The 22,052-nt window shown below is 46.2% G+C and overlaps 1 protein-coding gene across 2 annotated transcripts in view; it reads right to left on the bottom strand.

Annotated features, from left to right (window-relative positions):
• The window catches only part of CERKL (CERK like autophagy regulator), a 164,917-nt gene that overhangs the window by 79,498 nt on the left and 63,367 nt on the right, over positions 1-22,052 (bottom strand). For both annotated transcript variants that reach the window (XR_013623770.1, XM_078779625.1), the window contains one exon: positions 3,234-3,370. Coding sequence is in view for 1 of the 2 variants with exons in the window: in XM_078779625.1 (XP_078635751.1) it covers positions 3,234-3,370 (137 nt within the window). In the remaining variant the exon portion in view is untranslated. The remainder of the gene's footprint in view (positions 1-3,233; positions 3,371-22,052) is intronic.

Raw genomic sequence — 22,052 nt, forward strand, 5'->3', positions numbered from 1 at the left:
TAGCATGGGGTGTGCCTGGCATCGTGCCCGCGCCGTACGGAGCTGCCCATCTTACGGCTATCTGGGGAGTGGCGGTGGGCTTCTAATTTACACCCGTGGGCTTGGTCGCTCGGGCCTATATAGAGCTGAAAGAGTCGTTAAAAAAAAGCCATGAGGGGAGGGAGATGAGCTCCATCACAGAGACAGCCACGTGTCCTATCATGACATCGACTGTCTGCATCCCAGGTTGGCCGAGATGGAATATGAATCGTCAAAGGATGGAAAGCCTTAATGACACATGTACACTGTGCAATGCTTTTTTTAAATTGGCATCTACTCACGTGGCATATGGACCGGTGATAAATCCTTTCCTTATCCTATTTTAACGATTTGAAAACGAGAGCTGACATCTTGTCCCCATGGGACAAACATTGTCCTCTCAAATCCTGCCATCAAAATGGACACCAGAACCAATCTTTCTCCATTTCCGGAAGATACTGGTGGATGTTTGGATTAAAGGACATGATGGGCTGCTCATGTTCTTATCTACCTGTTTAACAATTTTGTGCCCTTGTCTACCTGTTTTTCTTTGCAACAGCGTTAAGTGTGTTGACCTCTCGTTCTCCATCTTCCAGCTCTTTTTCGAACCTTGTACTGAGTGAATGAATGGATCATGTTCGTCTCCTCTTTACCTCCGCCACGGAAAGTGGATGGAGGTTATGTTCTCACCCCTGTCTGTCTGTTTCTTTGACTGTGAACAAGATCTTTCAAAAAGTTGTGGACGGATTTGGACGAAATTTGGTGGACAGGTTGGGTATCTGACAAGGAAGAATTTATTCGATTTTGGTGAAGATCTGAATATGAATTCGGATACGAGAATTATTTAATATTTTTAGTGATTCTTCACCATTGGGAGATCGGGCTAAAACCGATACATAGTACAATATCTCGAAAAGTTGTGGACGGATTCGGACGAAATTTGGTGGACAGGTTGGGTGTCTGACGAGGAGGAATTTATTCGATTTTGGTGAAGATCTGAATATGGATTCAGATACGAGAATTATTTAATATTTTTAGTGATTCTTCACCATTGGGAGATCGGGCCAAAAACGATACTTAGCAGGATATCTCAAAACGTTGTGGACAGATTCGGACGAAATTTGGTGGACAGGTTGGGTGTCTGACAAGGAAGAATTTATTCGGTTTTGGTGAAGATCTGAATATGAATTCGGATATGAGAATTATTTAATATTTTTAGTGATTCTTCACCATTGGGAGATCGCGTAAAACCGATACATAGTACAATATCTCAAAAAGTTGTGGACAGCTTCGGACGAAATTTGGTGGACAGGTTGGGTGTCTGACAAGGAATAATTTATTCGGTTTTGGTGAAGATCTGAATATGAATTCGGATACGAGAATTATTTAATATTTTTAGTGATTCTTCACCATTGGGAGATCGGGTAAAACCGATACATAGTACAATATCTCGAAAAGTTGTGGACGGATTCGGACGAAATTTGGTGGACAGGTTGGGTGTCTGACAAGGAAGAATTTATTCGGTTTTGGTGAAGATCTGAATATGAATTCGGATATGAGAATTATTTAATATTTTTAGTGATTCTTCACCATTGGGAGATCGGGCCAAAAACGATACTTAGCAGGATATCTCAAAACGTTGTGGACGGATTTGGACGAAACCTGGTGGACCCGTTGGGTGTCTGATGAGGACTAATCTATTCGATTTTGGTGAAGATCTGAATATGGATTCGGATACGAGAATTATTTAATATTTTTTAGTGATTCTTCACCATTGGGAGATCGGACTAAAACCGATACATAGTACAATATCTCAAAACGTTGTGAACAGATTCGGACGAAATTTGGTGGACAGGTTGGGTGTCTGACAAGGAAGAATTTATTCGATTTTGGTGAAGATCTGAATATGGATTCGGATACGAGAATTATTTAATATTTTTAGTGATTCATCACCATTGGGAGATCGGGCTAAAACCGATACATAGCACGATATCTCAAAAAGTTGTGGACAGATTCGGACGAAATTTGGTGGACAGGTTGGGTGTCTGACAAGGAAGAATTTATTCGGTTTTGGTGAAGATCTGAATATGAATTCGGATATGAGAATTATTTAATATTTTTAGTGATTCTTCACCATTGGGAGATCGGGTAAAACCGATACATAGTACAATATCTCAAAAAGTTGTGGACAGATTCGGACGAAATTTGGTGGACAGGTTGGGTGTCTGACAAGGAATAATTTATTCGGTTTTGGTGAAGATCTGAATATGAATTCGGATATGAGAATTATTTAATATTTTTAGTGATTCTTCACCATTGGGAGATCGGGTAAAACCGATACATAGTACAATATCTCAAAAAGTTGTGGACAGATTCGGACGAAATTTGGTGGACAGGTTGGGTGTGTGTCAATGACAGATTGGATTAGATTTTTGTCCAGATCCAGAACCCGTTACCGATATGACAAAGTTCCAATTTTTAAAGTGATTCTTCGTCATTGGGAGACGGGGCCAAAAAACGATATGTAGCACGATATCGCAAAACGTTGTGGACGGATTACGGCAAAACTTGGTGGATGAGTTGGGTCGGTGACAAGAAGAAGCTGATTAAAAAATGGTTAAAGTACGGATGCAGATCCGGCCTATCAGTGGATACAAAACGTAAACCGTTCAGTCTGGCGGAGGTATGCGCTCTACCTGGTGTCGTTCTAGTTGTCATTGTGCACTTGTATCAAATTGTTTCCCAAACAATATATATGGGATTTTCAGTGGAGGACAAAGACACCTCATCCATACTCGAACTTTTGGAGTTTTCACGAGTTAAAAGTATTTACCATCCGCTGTCAAGACGAGAATATCCACAACAATGAATATCCAGGAACAGTCAGAACCTTCATAGAACTTGGATGTAGAACAACGTGCCAAGGTACACACACACACACACACACACACACACACACACACACACACACACACACACACACACACACACAAACACACAAACCTCTACCTCCTGAACCCTTCATGTAGGTATCAATTTGAATGTTAAAAGGTATTATGCACTCCCTCTCCATGCTCTATTATATACACCAACACACACTCCAATGCCCTCTTGTCCTCTCTTGTGCCAAGGTGCAGGACAACAATGTGAAAATGACCTTTCCTTGACATAACGGAACAAAAGGCCAGGTAGTGTTGATGCATTTGGAACCAAACCGGCCGGAATGATGCCAAGCAGGAGCCGAGCAGCCGACGGAGAGTCCAAGGCACCTGTCCACGCCTCTCCTTGTTCTGGACACAACAGCACCTGGAGAGCCACGCCGGCTGTGCCGTCCCCACCAACACAAACCACCCTGAGAAAAGGGAACAGAAAGAAGGTGTAGTGCACATCAGTCAGGTAAATTCTAAATGTGAGCTCCAGCAATGCAGTGAGCCCGTGGCCCTACAAGCTTTTGCGGTACGTCGGTGTGTATGCGCAGGGTGGTGTGGTGACAGATGTGGAGGGTGGGCAAGGGTTAAGCCAAGATTGGCAGATGTATGCCACGGGGGGGTGGAAACCACAGCTGCCACCTTGGTCTAAATGATCCATTTCTCCCTCATACAAAAGTCATATAGCAATAGGATACATGTATGCATTGTTTACAATTATTGTGATGTATAGTACGTAGGCTACATACACAGATACAATCTGCATCATACCCTCCTGGGAGGTATGCCATGAGACAGGACAACCATGGAAAGGCCGCATGATGCTAAAATACGTGCTTCAGCATCATAGTGAATACAGTGAACTACGTGGATTGTGGTGGAAATAAGAGGCCCAGAGACAATCTGGCTAAATGCACCCTCTTGTTACCCTCTTATTACCCTCTTATTACCCTCTTGTTACCCTCTTATTATCCTCTTATTAACCTCTTATTAACCTCTTATCTCTGACCTCTCAGAGAAAGCTGATTGTTTGTTACCTCCGCCACCAAGGGTGAACGAAGGTTATGTTTGCACCTCTGTTTGTCTGTCTGTTTGTGAGGAGGATATCTCAAAAAGTTATACAGATTCGGATGAAACTTGATGGACAGTTTGGGTGTCTGCCAAGGGCGAATTGATTGAATTTTGGTGAAAATCAGGATCCACATATGAGGATTTTGTAAGTGAATCTTCACCATTGAGAGACAGGGCCAAAAACGATTTCTAACACGATATTTCAAAAAGTTATGGGCGGATTATGACAAAACTAGGTGGATGAGTTGGTTAGGTGACAATAACAAGCCGATTACATTTTGGTTCATGTCCGGATGTAGATCCGGCCTAACAGTGGGATACAAAACATAAACTGTTCAGACTGGCAAAGGTTTCCGCTCCACCGAATGCCATTCTTGTGTGTGTGTGTGTGTGTGTGTGTGTGTGTGTGTGTGTGTGTGTGTGTGTGTGTGTGTGTGTGTGTGTGTGTGTGTGTGTGTGTGTGTGTATCTACATTCACATGAAAAGGTAAGTACACCCCATGTAAGGTTTTGACTTTTTCAACATATTTCAACATACAGCTATTTGATCTTCATTTCAACAATATTGATAGATAAAGGTGATATAATATAACAAATATCATGGAACATTTACATTTTGTAGTCCATTGTATAATTTAAATAAACATAAATGCAAATATCGCATGTGGAAAAAGTAAGTACACCTTTGGCTCTAATAGGTATTGCCCCCTTTGGCAGAAACAACCTCAAGTAGGCGTTTCTTATTACTGTCTACCAGTCTCTGAGATCGATTGGGAGAAATTTTTGCCCACTCCATGCAGAATTCTTTCAGCTGTGCGATGTTTGAGGGGTTTCTTGCATGCACAGCTCGTTTCAAATCCCCCCACAACATCTCGATGGTATTTAGATCCGGGCTTTGACTTGGCCATTCCAGAACCCTCCATTTCTTTCTTTTCAGCCATTCCTTGGTGGATTTACTGGTATGTTTAGGGTCATTGTCATGTCGCAAGGTCCACCTTCGGTTGAGCTTCAACTTTCCGACAGATGGCCTCACATTATCCTCAAGCACCCTCTGGTACAATGAAGAATTCAGAGTGGATTCTATGATGGTGAGCTGCCCAGGCCCTGATGCAGCAAAGCTGCCCCGGCCCTGATGCAGCAAAGCTGCCCCAAACCATAATATTTCCACCACCATGCTTTACAGTTGGTATCAGGTTCTTGTGGTCAAATGCTGTCTTTGGTTTTCGCCAAACATGTCTTCTGGTACTGTGGCCAAATAGCTCCACCTTTGACTCATCTGTCCAGAGCACATTGTTCCAGAAGTGCTGGTCTTTGCCTAGGTGTTCATTGGCAAACTTTAGTCTTACCCTGATGTTCTTTCTGGACAGCAAAGGTTTCCTCCTGGCACACCTCCCATGTAGATCTAATTTGTGCAGCCTCTTTCTAATGGTAGACTCGTGCACTTTGACATCAACAGTGGCAAGATCTACCTGTAGGTCCCGTGATGACATTCTGGGGTTCTTAGAGACTTCTTTCAGCATCTTGGGGTCTGCTCTCGGGCTGAACTTGCTGGGGCGGCCTGGCCTGAACAAGTTGGCAGTTGTTTGGAGTCTTCTCCACTTGTAGATGATCTTCCGGACAGTCGAATGATTGATTTCAAATTGTTTGGAGATCTTTTTAAATCCCTTCCCAGACTCGTCGGCATCTATAACCTTCTTTCTGAAGGCCCCAGAGAGCTCTTTTGATATAGGCATGGTGACGCCGCACACTTCAACAACAATGAGCAAACCAAACCAAACTAAATGTCCAAGGTTTAAATAAGACAGGTTCCTCCAAGATCCTCTCCATCGATGTTCTAATCATTTGCACCCGAGCTGGTGCACCTGATTCTAATTTTAGGTATTTGAAGTAGTGATAAATGTGGGGGTGTACTTACTTTTTTCACATGCGAAATTTGCATTTATGTTTATTTAAATTATACAATGGACAACAAAATGTAAATGTTTCATGATATTTGTTATATTATATCACCTTTATCTATCAATATTGTTGAAATGAAGATCAAATAGCTGTATGTTGAAATATGTTGAAAAAGTCAAAACTTTACATGGGGTGTACTTACTTTTTCACGTGACTGTATATGTATATACTGTATGTGTGTATATCTCACTCACCGCAGGCACATTGGTGGTCTTTCTGTCTTCTACCGACTCCTCTCTGGACAAGCCCCCCCCCCCCCCCAGCTCTCTTTGTGCTCTGTCCCCCAAATATTCCTACACGTCGCACAAGATCTGCCAGCAACCCTCTTCTGGTGAAACTGCCAAAATCAAGACTCTCTGCTCACCTTCACTCTTTTATTCCTGTTTTCTCCCACCTCTGGAACAAACTCCCTCACTCTCTTCAATCCCACTCCTCCCTCCTTTAAAACAGCTGTTCACCACCATCTCTTATCTTCCCCCATCCAAAACCTTGATCTTTTCTACCCCCATTAATTCACCCCAGATACACTTCTCTGAAATACCGACTTCTTTCCTGGAAGTCCTAGCAGTGTCCATGTGTTTTATACCTCTCCCACGCCACACCCCACGCATCCTCCCCCCAAGCCCTCCCCCTCCCACAGATCTCCTGATGTCCCTGCTCTCAAATGTTGTACTTGTGTGCTTCCCCCTCTCTCCCCATCTTGTCTTCCGCTCCCTTTTTTTTTTTGTCTTTTGTGTCTGTTTGTTTTTTTGTCATTAATATTAGCTCTTACACGAGCCTCGATCTTGTATACAAAAAAGACAAAAAAAAGGTGCATATTTGTATGTGTATATGTGTGTGTGTGTGTGTGTGTGTGTGTGTGTGTGTGTGTGTGTGTGTGTGTGTGTGTGTGTGTGTGTGTGTGTGTGTGTGTGTGTGTGTGTGTGTGTGTGTGTGTGTGTGTGTGTGTGTGTGTGTATATGTGTGTATTAACCGTCATGGCCTAAAATATTGGCACCCTTGCACTTCTTTCAAATAATGCACCATTTCTTCCAGAAAATTGTTAAAATTAAAAAATATTTTTGTTTCCACATTTGTATTTCTTTGGTTTACAGTGGAACAAAACAAAAAAGCTGAAATACTTACGAAATCTTAGCTTATTCCACACAGAAATCCTAAAATGGCCCGGACAATATTATTGGCACCTTTTAGAAGTTGTTAGAAATAATGAGATTTCAAGTAGGTGATTCTCCTTTACTTTGGAATTGAACTCACCTGTGGTAAGTTGCAGGTGCCTGCAATATAAAAATCACTCATTCAACCAGTTTAAATGGAGAAAAGGAGGCATTCTGCTGTTTAGTGTCACTGTGTGTACCGCAGTGAGCATGGAGAAAAGAAAGAAATCCAGAGAATTGTCTGAGGAGGTCAGACAAGATTGTAGCCAAACATGGACAATCTCAAAGATACAAGTCCACCTCCAGAGACCTTGATGTTCCTGTGTCCACCATACGCAATGTCATCAGGAAGTATAAGGCCCCTGGCACGATGTAGCCAACCTCCCTGGACGTGGCAGCAAAAGAAAGCTTGATCGAAGATTGCAGTGAAGGATTGTTTTGAATGGTGGAGAAAACACCTTAATCAACTGCCAAACAGATTCACGCTGACCTTCAGACACAAGGTAGGACAGTTTCAACTCGCACCATCCGTCACCAACTCAATGAAAGGGGGTTCTATGGTAGGAGACTTAGGAGGACCCCACTGCTGAGAGCGAGACATAAGAAAGCCCGACTGGAGTTAACACACCTGAACAAGCCAAAATCCTCTGGGAGAATGTTCTTTGGACAGATGAGACCAAATTAGAGCTTTTTGGTAAAGCACATCATCTCTACGTTTGCAAAAAACAAAATGAAGCCTTCAAAGAAAGGAACATCTTCCCTACAGTCAAACATGGATTAGGTTCAGTGATGTTTTGGGGTTGCTCTGCTGCCCCTGCCACTGGGTGCCTTGAATGTGTGCATGGCATCAGGAAATCAGGAGATTACCAAGACATTTTGGAGCGCAATGTTCAACCAAGTGTCAGAAAACTGGATCTCCGTCAAAGGTCGTGGGTCTTGCAGCAGGACAATGACCCCAAACACACTTCAAAAAGCACCCAGGAATGGTTGAAGACAAAACGCTGGACTGTTCTGAAGTGGCCAGCAATGAGTCCAGATCTAAATCCCATTGAACACCTGTGGGGAGATCTGAAAACAGCAGTTGGGAGAAGGCACCCTTCAAATCTGGGAGAACTGGAACAGTTTGCACAAGAAGAGTGGGACAAACTGCCAGTAGAGGTGGAGGAAGCTCATTCATGGCTACGGGAAGTGCTTGACTGCAGTTATTTTGTCCAAAGACCAAACCAAATATTAAGTCGAGGGCGTCAATAATTTTGTCAATGCAATTTTGGTTTTAATTTTCTGATTTAAAAGGGTAAATTAAGTTCTGAATCAAAAACAAAAGTTCTGTAATATTGACAGTGAAATAAAGAATTGTGGAGACAAAATACTTTTGTCAATTTCTTACAATTTATTTCTTACAACTTATTTCAAAACATTTCTTACAATTTATATTTCCTACAACTTATTTTTAGAGAAAATTGTGTTATTTGAAAAAAGTACTAGGGTGCCAATATTTTTGGTCACGAATGTATATGTATGTGTGTGTGTGTGTGTGTATATATATATATATTGTTACAGACGCGGTTGTGGATGTTGGTTTACCGAGCGGTTTGGTATGACCGCGTCTGCACAGTTTACCCGATTATACTCGAACGTTGGCCGAGTCGCGCTACGCTAAATCAATTGAGGAAAGGACACAACGGCTGGGTTAAAATGACACGACACCAGGGGTACAGTTCTCAAGACCTCCGGAGGAGGTTATAATATTTTGGAACGTTAGATTACAAGGACGAGAGAGACAGCATAGGAAGGTAGGCACTTAATTACGGTCTTATAGTAGCCCCGACAGACCACAGATAAACAGGACAAAACTGACTCACACAGGGATTGATGGCAAGGAAGGGCAGGTAGTCGAGGCTCCAGGTGCACCTTGGCTCAGGGGCAGAATCGACCCGGTCCGGTCCAAAGATGCGGGGAGGTATCGTCGCGCTGGAGGTGGCGTCCTTTTCTCTCCGTAGTTCAGGCGCATCTCACGTCACGTCCGGTAAGTCGCTGCGTATATCCGGCGGGGAGTGACACGCCCTCGGCTCGTTAGCTCCGCCCCAGATGGAATCGGCCCGTTGCTTCTTATTGGGTGCGGGGGGGTTACCGGGCTCCGCCCTTGACGAGGGGCTGACAGCCAGCCCCTTCGTGGTAACCCCGTAACCTGGAGGTAACCTGGAGCACATGGGCAATGGCGGCTAACCGAGCCGGAGTGAGCACGCACACTCCCCGCGCGCTGTTGTTGTAGTTGTTGTTGTAGTTGTGGTTGTTGTGGTTTCATGAGGAAGATGGGAGGAGGTATGGGGAGGTCCTAAACTCACTACTGGTGCCATACAATCACATTCTGGTGCAACGAAGAGTCAGAATTAATGGAAACGAGTCCTTAACTGACATAGACTAAGAATAACTAGCAAGTTGTCCGAAAGTTGTCTACGTGAGATGCGGTGGACCTGGGCACGACATTTAATGGGGGAAAAAGGGGAAGGTCGGTTCTACAGAGTGTTGTTTACAGACAATGGGACTAGGGAATGGGGGATTGGGGATAGTTGGGGAGTATTGGGGAAATAGGGGAATATTTACAAGCGGATATGGAGGCCAAATCCCATATCCGCAACATTGCACCCTTCTCTACCCTCGGGGCGTCCCGACCCGATAAATTTTTACCTATTTTAGTGTGGCACTCAGATGTAGTTCCCTCTACTATTAACTCTACCCTGAGTGTGACAGTTTTACAGATATTCACAAATGAGTAAATATGTCCCCCTGTGACGTTGCACCCTTCTCCTCACAGAAACACACCCACAGGATAACCGAATCGCGGAAAGAATTCTCAAACTAAACATACAGCCGGTAGGGAGCATTATTTATACAAGACTACGCTGATATTTACACGACGATCCAGGACCTGTTTTTGGAGGAACACATGCAGATGTTATGCATAGAGAGAGCACGCATGCCAGCATCGATACACCAACCCACGAGTGCTCTGTGGCCTTACGGCCTTTAATAATGTGCAGAGCACCCCTTCCAAGCACCAAAAGCACCACCCCATCATGTACAATCAGCACCATCCGGTGCACCAATAAAGTGTTTATAAATCACCGGTGGTGTCGCAGCCGGCCGATGTTCTGCCGCTGGTCTTGCCTTCGTGTGGTGCACTTGGCCTTCTGGCTTCTTTCAAAAATAAAGAAAGGCGCCAACCGCGTCCATTTCTTTATTGTGGCCGTCAGGGGGCCAACTATTAGTGGTTCACCTGTATGGCATAGGTGCCACGTTGACCCATAGGTCCATCCACGGGTGGTGCTTGGCCGCAAAAGAACTGCGGTCCATTGTGGGTGGCCACAAACATTGCGGTCCATATGGTGTATCGATCCAGGCAGCAAGCAGCGAAAGTACAGGCCCACAACTGCGGAGCCAGCACCTCTCTCTCCTCTCTCTCTGCCCCAAAGCCAGATCCTCGGAGGTGGGAGACAAAAGAAGAAGACAAGTGAGTAAGGTGGTAAGGGCGCAAAAGTGCACGCAATACAAGATGATGCACACTGGGGGCACATGGGAACCAGGTGAGACAGGTACGTTCCTACCGTACGCCCCCCCCCCCCCCCCACCAGGTAACCTACATGGCCCGTCCCTTACCCCTTACTGTATCCACAAAACACAACACTACCCATAAACATCTATTTTACAAATCAACAAACGTCCCTACTGTCTTCCCCGTTCCTCCCATAAACCAAATTCGTCTTCTCTCCCTCCTAACCAATCAAATTTGCCATTTTCAACTCTCATCAAAATTTGCCATCTCCAACTGAACATCAAAATTCGCCATTACCAATTCATCATCAGTCCCTCCTAAGGAGGGAGAGATGGAATCACCCCAATGTCTCATCCACGTCGTGATGCGTCTCACAAATCCAACAGCAATCCTTACTTCCTGCAACACAAAACAAAGAAAACACAGGTGTGGAGTCATCATCATCACCACAGGTAAGTGGCTGCGTATGGTGCGACAGGTTCATCAATCCTAACTATTTCCTAAATGACTTTAACAACTTTACATTACCCGGGGTCTTTCTCCTGCCAAACCATTGGCCCTCTTACACTATGGGTTCTAAAAACCAATTCCCATTGACCAAACTGTGGTGCTTTTCAATTTGGGGTCTCACTCCCCCGATTCATCTCCCGGTGCCCTCGCACAATTTCTGGGCTGTGACGTGTAGCTCTCCCAGCAGGTCTACCCACCTGCACACCTCCACCACTGCAGTTGCCACCCGAGCTTACCTAGCTCCTCACCCTAACCTATCTACCTGGGGAAGGCCCTCTGGCGCTCTCCCCACTCGGTGCCCTCTCTGGCACTGGGCTGCCCGATCCACACCCGGGATCCTCAGGCACCCACTGACACTAGCGGCTCCCAGAGCCCACCTGCGGCCTCACCTGGCCGACATCCTCACAGTGGTGGAGTGCCCAACCAACTACACACACTAACAGGCTACACGCCCAGCCATTTCCACAACACTAATGCACCCATCCACAATACCATTCTGCAACCGCACCACAAATGCCAATATCCAACCACAATTTACCTATACCCTCTACCTAACACTTACACTACCCGCCCCGGGTACTCGTGAAAGGGGTCCACTCTTCCCCCATCCACACCTTCGCACCATGCACACCACTCCGTACCACTTACTCCAACTCTCTCCACACCAGTCATTCTCTGCTCCATGTATTCCACACACCTGTACTTGCACACCTGTGCTCTCACACCTGGTGCCACCTGCACCCTTCTCTCCCCAAGCGCATTCGCGCTGATCCACAACACTCACTACTCATACACTGCTCCACACTGCTCCACACACCTGTCCAGCTCTCACACAGCATCATCTCATCTACCTACTCCCCTCTGAAACTTGCGCTTCCCAGTCGTCCCTTTAAACTATTGCGCTCCCACGTCATTATCATCCACACTAATCTACCTGCGTCCCCACTACAGGTATCAGTCACTAACTAACCTTAACGTCACCTAATGTCATCTTCTAGGGCCCTATCAATATCCTAACCCACCCGGGCTAGTTTTCACTGCCATACACCCCATAAACTATAGCGCATTTGCCCCCCACTTGGGAAGGGTGGCAGGGATGCCACCCTTACCCACCGGGCCCATCGCTCACTACCAATTTTGCTCATCAAATTTCAACAAATCAAAAATTTTGCCAATCACTGCTCATCTGCCAATCATTACGGCCAATCCTTTGCCAATCATCAAATTTCGTTTTTTTCTAATTTTGGGGCCAAAACACTATCCTCATCACACAGTCTACTCACTAATGCCTCTCGGTGCGCCAATTCCCGTCCAAAGCCCGGCTTCGTAAAGCCGAGCAATGAATGCGGGTTGTTTGGTGCCAGCGGCTGGATACGTCCCGCATTCGGTGCAGGGACGGGGGTTTACCCGGGCCGAGATCCCACGCACCTTCTCGGCACGGAGCCATCCCATGGCTCGATCTCGACCTGCCGGAATGCCTCAACAAAAGGTGGTCGCCATGACGACCCTTCCTATCCAGCCGCCCGCTCCGCCTAGTGGAGCACGGACGCGGCCGTTCAAAGCGAGGCCCAGCACGCACCGAGGGCCCGATTCGGCTAAAAGTCGCTCTAACCGCTAACCCGTTTACCTTCGATGCCTCACCTGCATGCTTACACCCCGCAGCCCTTTCCTTGCTCACACATCCAGCCGTTTCCATGCTCCTCGTACCTTTCCTTTCACACCCAGGTACCCTCATTCCACTCACAGCCTTGGTCACACACCTGACCACCGAACACTTTGGCACACATTCGTTGGTCGCACACCTCACCAACACACCTCTTCGCGCCCCCTCCTCGGTCACCTCCTCTGTGACAATCACAGGTGTGCTCTCATTCGCACACCCAACCACGTGCCTCACTACCAATTCCAGCGTGCATTCCCACTCACGCTCTACCATTCCAGGTGTGCATCCTTTCTCACCTGTCACAACCAACTCACGCTCCTTATCACTCTCACTACTCTCACCTCCATTCTTGACAGCGCACTCACCCTTACTCTTGACAGCGCACTCTTTCCTCATGCACCCGTCCGTTACACACCTCTCTCGCGCACACTCTTGCGCACACTCTCCCGTCACACCCTCTGTAACACTCACCACAGGCGTGCATTCTTCCTTGCCTTTGACAGCGCACTCTTTCCCCATGCACCTGTCCGTCACACACCTTTCTCGCGCACACTCTTGCGCACACTCTCCCGTCACACCCTCTGTAACACTTACCACACCACGCTTCCATGTGCTCCCTCGCACACGCGCTACAACCGACTCACTCTCGCCAGCACCCTCACTCCTTGGCACGCACTTTTTCCTCACACACCCCAGAGTCGGACTTTCTCGCACACCTCCTCTTTCGCACACCAGACCTGTCGCACACTTCACCAACGGCCTCTCACGAACACCCGGGTCCATCTCGACCCCCAAGCTTCTTAAATCACCTGGCGCATCATACGCACGACCATATTGGTCACCACTTACACCGGGTCCTCTTCCTCTTCGCTTCTCCTCCATCACCTGCGAATCCCTCATCCAGTTAATGAGCACATCATCACGATCCAAACACAGACTTCGGACCAATTCTTTTATCTCCTCTTTTATCTCTTTCTTATCCCCTCTCCGTCGCTTCTTAATTTCGCTCATCCCTTCTTCCACTTCTTCTAATTTCTGCTTCACCTCTTTTATTCCCCGGTACGTCTCCTCAAGCTCGTCCTCCAAGGCTACCTTGACCGTTTCCATGTGCGTCCTCACCTGCCGGTCCTTCGTCTCCATTACCTCTATCACCTCGTCCAACCTCGTTGTCAATCCCTCACGTACCATCTGACATTCCCTCTTCGTCGCTACCAAGTCATTTTTTAGGTCATTTTGTGTCGCTTTTAACCCTCCTATTACCGCAGTGTTCCTTTGTACCTGCTCCACTAACTCCGTCTGTCCCACCGTCAGCTGCTCCACCTCCTGCGTCAGGTCCTCTATGCCCCCTTGTAACTTTACAGTCCCCTTTCTCACCTCCTTCTCCATGTGCTACTTACAGTGCCTCACCTCCTCGCGCACTCCTCCGACCTCCTCACTCACACCTCTTCTGATCTCCTCTCCCATCACTTGCATCTCCTGCCCAGATGCCACCCTCATCTGCTCCATTTCCTCCCTGTGAGCATCCAGTTTGGTTTCTACCCCCATTCTGACCCCCTCTATCCGCTGCTCCATTTGTTTAACTTCCCTTTCCGCTTGGTCCCTCATGTCCCTCAATTTGCCTTCCATACTGTTTTCTAACCCCATTAACCCATTTTTCACCCCCTCTAACTGATTCTCCTGGGCAGCCATTCTGTTTTCCACCCCCGTTAACCCATTCTTTACCTCTTTTATCCCGTTGTCTAACCCCTCAAATTTGTCGTCTAACTTCCCAAATTTCTTGTCTAATCCCTTAAAATTATTGTCTAACCCCTCACCGGTACCCCTCGCTTCGTCCCTCATTACCCCCATTTGCTCACTCTGAGCCTCTATCCGGTTCCCCATTACCCCCATTTGGTTTCCCATTACCCCCATTTTTGCTTCTAGCCTCTCCATAAGGGCCCCCATTTGCAACATAAAAAGGTTCGAATCCACCTGCGGCGCTACCACGGTCGCGGGCGTGGTCGCCGTGGCCATCTGCGAGGCGCCATTTTGCGCGCCCGCTACCTCGTGCGTGACGGCGCTATTTTGCGAATCTGCTACCCTCACTGCTTCGCTCTCCTCTTGTCCCTCAATTTGGTCCTGGATCGACCCTGCCTCACTCTCCACCGGAACCCAGCCGTCTTGGTCTGCCATAGCGCGACTTTCAAAATTCGGGTTTTTATTTTCGTAAAACAAAATCAAATTTCGCCGTTATAATTTCGAGCGCGTGAAACGCGCTCCGGATCGAATCCCACTTCCCGACACCAAATTTACCCTAATGGTACAATTGGTGTTCCAAAATTTGGGCCTAACAAATTTAGTCCCAGGTCCGAATCCAACTCCTCGACACCAAATGTTACAGACGCGGTTGTGGATGTTGGTTTACCGAGCGGTTTGGTATGACCGCGTCTGCACAGTTTACCCGATTATACTCGAACGTTGGCCGAGTCGCGCTACGCTAAATCAATTGAGGAAAGGACACAACGGCTGGGTTAAAATGACACGACACCAGGGGTACAGTTCTCAAGACCTCCGGAGGAGGTTATAATATTTCGGAACGTTAGATTACAAGGACGAGAGAGACAGCATAGGAAGGTAGGCACTTAATTACGGTCTTATAGTAGCCCCGACAGACCACAGATAAACAGGACAAAACTGACTCACACAGGGATTGATGGCAAGGAAGGGCAGGTAGTCGAGGCTGAAGGTGCACCTTGGCTCAGGGGCAGAATCGACCCGGTCCGGTCCAAAGATGCGGGGAGGTATCGTCGCGCTGGAGGTGGCGTCCTTTTCTCTCCGTAGTTCAGGCGCATCTCACGTCACGTCCGGTAAGTCGCTGCGTATATCCGGCGGGGAGTGACACGCCCTCGGCTCGTTAGCTCCGCCCCAGATGGAATCGGCCCGTTGCTTCTTATTGGGTGCGGGGGGGTTACCGGGCTCCGCCCTTGACGAGGGGCTGACAGCCAGCCCCTTCGTGGTAACCCCGTAACCTGGAGGTAACCTGGAGCACATGGGCAATGGCGGCTAACCGAGCCGGAGTGAGCACGCACACTCCCCGCGCGCTGTTGTTGTAGTTGTTGTTGTAGTTGTGGTTGTTGTGGTTTCATGAGGAAGATGGGAGGAGGTATGGGGAGGTCCTAAACTCACTACTGGTGCCATACAATCACATTCTGGTGCAACGAAGAGTCAGAATTAATGGAAACGAGTCCTTAACTGACATAGACTAAGAATAACTAGCAAGATGTCCGAAAGTTGTCTACGTGAGATGCGGTGGACCTGGGCACGACATTTAATGGGGGAAAAAGGGGAAGGTCGGTTCTACAGAGTGTTGTTTACAGACAATGGGACTAGGGAATGGGGGATTGGGGATAGTTGGGGAGTATTGGGGAAATATGGGAATATTTACAAGCGGATATGGAGGCCAAATCCCATATCCGCAACAATATATATATATATATGTGTGTGTGTGTGTGTGTGTGTGTGTGTGTGTAGTGCCTTCAGAAAAATGAATTAAATTGAGAGTTTTGTTTCACTGATGAACACATGATACCCCATAATGTCAAAGTGGTATTTGCTTTGGTAATATTTAGAAACTTATTAAAAATGAAATACAGAAATATCTAATTTACAGAAGTAACTATTCAATCCCCTGAGTCAATACTTCGTAGAAGCGCCTTTGGCATAAATTAGAGCTTCGCATCTTCTTGGATATGTCTGCATGAGCTTCGCACATCTGGATTTGGGGAGTTTGTCCCATTGTCCCTTGCAGATTTGCTCAAGCTCTGTCAAGTTGGATGGGAAGCGTCGATGAACAGCAATCTTCAAGTCTTTCCACAGATTCTCAATGTGATTCAAGTCTTGGCTTTGGCTGGTCCACTCAAGGCCTTTCATGTTATTCTTCTGAAGCCATTCCAGTGTTGCTTTGGCTGTATGCTTGGTGTCATTGTCCTGTTGGAACGTAAATGTTCACTGCAGTCTATGATATTTTGCACTCTGAAGCAGGTTCTCCTCAAGGATTTGCATGCATTTGGCTCCATTCATTGTTCCCTCTACCCTTACAAGTCTTCCAGTCCCTGCTGCTGAAAAGCATCCCCATAGCATGATGCTACCACCACCACGCTTCATGATCAGGATGGTGTTAGATGGGTGATGAGCTGTGCTTAGTTTCCACCAGACGTAGCGTTTTGCATTCAGGTACAATAATTCAATTTTCGTCTCATCAGACCACAGAATCTTTTGCCTCGTGCTCTTGGTCTTTCACGTGCCTTTTGCAAACTCCAGGCGTGCTGTCATGTGCCTTTTTCTCAGGAGTGGCTTCCGTCTGGCCACTCTCCGATAAAGCCTATAAACCTTTCTGTCTCTTCAACTTTCTTTGCTTCCTCACCATTGTACTGGCCCCTGAATGTGTAAAATCTTCTATTTGCAAGAACATCCCACTATAGTCAGTATGAGTGTTCAAGGTCTGTCTTCTCCAACTCTTTCTGCTTGAAGTTTGTGTTGTTGTAAATTAGCCTGAAATACATTTAACAAGCAACAACATTACAACCACTTATTACTCCCGCCAGGGAGTAACGCATTCGATCGTGTCCGTCCGTGTGTGTGTGTGTGTGTTCGTGTGTTTGTGAACAAGATATCTGGAAAAGTTCTGAACGGATTTGGATGAAAGTTGGTGAGATGATTGCCCTTGGGATAAGGAAGAATTGTTTAGTTTTTGGTGAAGCTCAGGATATTATTCCGGATCCAGGAATTTTTTGGGGAATTTTTTTTGGGAATTTTTTTTCTGTTTTACTGCATTAAAGCTTTTATTCTTATTCTTAAATGATGTTTTTCTCCTCTAATTCCGAGATATATCAAAATAAATTCTCTGACAGTTAGAGCCTACTTTCTTTTTCATTTATTGTTTTGGGGAGATGGGATGTTAAACAAAACGTATTATTCCAACTTGACCCAGGGCGAGCGTATGCGCTCTACTGAGTGGCGTTCTAGTTTCATCATGTATTCCTATAAGGAAGCATCTTGTTACAGTGAAGAGAGCAAGTTTTTTAAAAACTGAAAAGTTTTTAAAAGTTTTTTTAAAAAGCCAATTATGAGGGTGGTTTTTGTTAATGGAATATAACATTGCCATGACAGAATCAAATCTATATTTCAACATCTCCAGAGATACACGTTCTCCTGTGCTGTTTTTTCCCTTCAGTCTAAACTAAAGCATTGGCCGGGGGAAGGCCACAAGTCTTTTTCTGAGAACACTATTACCTCCGCCACCAAAGGTGGATGGATGTTATGTTTTCACCCCTGTCTGTCTGTCTGTCCGTTTGTGAACAAAATATCTCAAAAAGTTGTGGACGGATTCGGGCGAAATTTGGCAGAGAGGTAGCGAATGTGACAAGGACGAAATGACTAGATTTTTGGTGAAAATGCGGATTCGGATCCGGCTACTAGAATTTTTAAAAGCGATTCTTCAACATTGGGAGATAGGGCCAAAAACGATACACAGCAGATCTCAAAAGGTTATGGACGGATGTGGACGAAACTTGGTGGAGAGGTTTGGTGTGATAAGGATGAATTTATTCGATTTTGGTGAAGATCTGAATATGGATTCGGATATGACAATTATTTAATTTCTTAAGTGATTCTTCACCATTGGGAGATCGGGCCAAAAACGATATATAGTAGGATATCTCAAAACGTTATTGGCGGATTTGGATGAAACTTGGTGGACCGGCTGGGTGTCTGACAAGGACGATTCATTTCGATTTTAGTGAAGATCTGAATATGGATTCGGATATGAGAATTATTTAATTTCTTAAGTGATTCTTCACCATTGGGAGATCGGGCTAAAACCAACATATAGCAGGATATCTCAAAAAGTTATGGATGGATTTGGACAAAACTTGGTGGATAGGTTGTGTATGTGACAAGGAAGAATCGATTCCATTTTGGTGAAGATCCCAATCCAGCTAGTATAATTTTTAAAGTGATACTTCACCATTGAGTGATATGGCCAACCAGGTGGAGGTCAACCAGCTCTCTACTGAGTGGCGTTCTCGTTAAAGCTGCAATTGATAGATTTTCCAACTGCCCAGATCAACAGCTGTGCTCCCTTCATCGAAATTTCTCCCTTTTCAGCCCAGAACCTCCTGAGCAGTGGGTCCACAAACTCAGCCGTGGGTCCCTGCATCAGTACAGTTGATGTGTGCAGGAACAAAGATCCCTCAAAGCAGTGTTGCCATGATATTCAAATATCAAAGCCTTTGGTGGTGGAGCAAAACAGCAGAATGTAGAACATTTACGGAAGTGGTAGTACCATACATAGACCGATTCAGTATTCCAGCAAATAGAGCGGATAATGATCAGCCAGGAATTTTTTTACATTGCATTCAATTCCACAGTAATGTTTCCCTTTATTTTGAGCTGGCAATCACCCCATGCGCCTTAAAAAGCCGCAATTCCAGAATAATTTAAAATGTCGCATCCGTAGCATGCCAGATGAAGTGGGCACGCCGTTTGTGCCATTAATATGCCTTTCGTGAGCGCTTCGTACAGGCAGAGAGGCATCTTAAGGGGAGAACGCGATGACGAACCACCCAAAATTTGGTGCTGACAAGCTGCGGCGTCCCCTAGGACCAGTTGGGCAGATTTACATGGATATAAAATCCGGCACAGCTCTGTCTGCTCTCCATGCACCCCCTCCCCTCTTACCCCCACCATCTCAAAGTCTTGCCTGGCAGATGGGTACAGCTCCGGCCTGTCACCCCCCTCCTCCCTGCCCAACTCACGGGAAGGCGCCAGGCTTACATTCTCTGTGGAGGAGGCCGCCAGGAGCACGACCAATTTGTCACAACGGGCCAGCGACTCTTGGCGCAAACTCGCCAAACAAAGCGAACGGTGGTGCCAGCCACGGCCATTGAGCACCACAACTCATTCCGCTCGCATACCTCTATTGTCACTACCAACACCCCTTAACAATTCACTTTCATGTTTATAAAACCTCCTTCCACTATTGCCTGGTTACATGCCCCAATCTCTCCCTCCTTCCCCCACACTATGCTTTGTCTTCTACCCCAATAACCTGCTGCCCACTTCTCATCACCTCTATATCCCTTGCAAAGACCTCCAATTTCTTAGGAGAGCACATATAAATCTGAGAATCTCATTTTTGAAAATGTGGGTGCCCATTTAAAAAGCCCCCAAGTTAGCTCAAGAAGCCACCTTCAAGTCCAAAACAAGGCCTCCTCCCACCCCATGCCTCTCTCAACTGCTCCGCTCATTTTTATCCAATAATCAGACTCTTAGCCCGATTATCACTATACTAGCAACGGTACCCGCCCTATGGGCGGGGCCTCAATTGGGAGGCCCAAAAGAAAAGGCAAAATATCAGAAATTGAAGACTTTTTTTATTTTAAACGATTTATATAAACATCCGTTAAATCATATCACACGCAAATCATCAAAATCTAAACAGTATTTGTAGAATTTCAATAAAAGCCACATCACTGTTCATATTGGTAAATATTATTCCATCGTGTTTAGAAAAACTGGATTATTGGAAATTGGAAAAATTGGGAAACCAGTATAGCCTATTTTACTCCAGGGGTTCCCAGGATTACCCACCCAAAATATCGTTGCGATCGGTTCGGCCGTTTTTGCGGTACCTTCGAACGGACAGACGGACAGACAGACGGACGGACATTTGGTGAATGAAAGTAAGATTTGATGGTTATCTTTTACCCGAAACAGCACTTTGTTGGATTTCAATTCACAACCAAAAGGTGCGCTCTATATAACGGTATAAAATGGAGTAACGCATAACAGATTTTACCAACACCAGAGTTGAGCCAAATTAAAGGATTTCATATTGAATGAATCTATATAATAATAGCGTAAGGACTCGACTTTGTTATCCCTTTTACGCCGCACCCAGTGACCCAATGCCCACGGCACTAATGGATTTACGATCTACGAACCGCTCTCTTTGTTTATCACGTACAGCCACACTCGAAAAATCTGAATTAGCCGACGTTGGGGCCCAAAAGCATCCGATTAACTGCCGATACGACGCCATCGCATTGGCGTCTGCTGGGCGAAGGCGAAGCAAGCCGTCCGCTGATTGGACAGTCGAAGGCAACAGCAAGCCATCCACTGAGTGGACAATCCCAGAGTGGTGCTATGCCGATTCCTATTACGAATCCATTCATTTTTCAAAAGTTTTTCGTAGCGTTGTCATTTAAGTAGATTGCAATAAATACGTTGTTCATATACGCACTCTTCATTCTCATCTTTCTTCCTAACTCTTACTCGGACAAGCAAATCCCCTATGCCATCCATAATGGTACACTCTATCCATACACCACATCCTCCCTTCCGTGGATGTTCCACGGGTTTCGGCTAGTCGATATAATAATAGCGTAAGGACTCGACTTTGTTATCCCTTTTACGCCGCACCCAGTGACCCGATGTCCACGGCACTAATGGATTTACGATCTACGAACCGCGCTCTTTGTTTATCACGTACAGCCATACTCGAAAAATCTGAATTAGCCAACGTTGGGGCCCAAAAGCTTCCGATTAACTGCCGATACGACGCCATCTTACGACGCCATCGTATTGGCGTCTGCTGGGCGAAGGCGAAGCAAGCCGTCCGCTGATTGGACAGGCGAAGGCGAAAGCAAGCCGTCCACTGAGTGGACAATCCAGAGCATGCATTTGTGCCGGTGTCGGCGATCGTTGTTCATATACGCACTCTTCATTCTCATCTTTCTTCCTAACTCTTACTCGGACAAGCAAATCCCCTATGCCATCCATAATGGTACACTCTATCCATACACCACATCCTCCCTTCCGTGGATGTTCCACGGGTTCTGGCTCCTCCCGTGCACCGGGTTTTTCGCGCATGCGCGCGGTCTCTCGGGGACTGGGCCTTGGACCGAGCAGCGTTACCTGAATAAACCTCCGTGTGAGAACCTGACCTCTTCTTATTATTGGCGTTGACGTAAAACTTCTGCCTGTGAAATATTTTTTGAATACATTTTATCCCATTGTCATTTCTCACCTCCCGGGTGTTGCTAACCCCCGCTCTTGCAGGGAAAATGGCCTTAAAATGCATGTTGTTGTTGTGTTGTGTCATTTCTCACCTCCCCACACAAAGGCAGTAACATGGCGGTTCCGCATATGCGAGCCCCA

Source organism: Myxine glutinosa, chromosome 6 (assembly GCF_964187855.1).
Source record: "Myxine glutinosa chromosome 6, kmMyxGlut1.1, whole genome shotgun sequence".
Lineage (NCBI taxonomy): Eukaryota > Metazoa > Chordata > Myxini > Myxiniformes > Myxinidae > Myxine > Myxine glutinosa.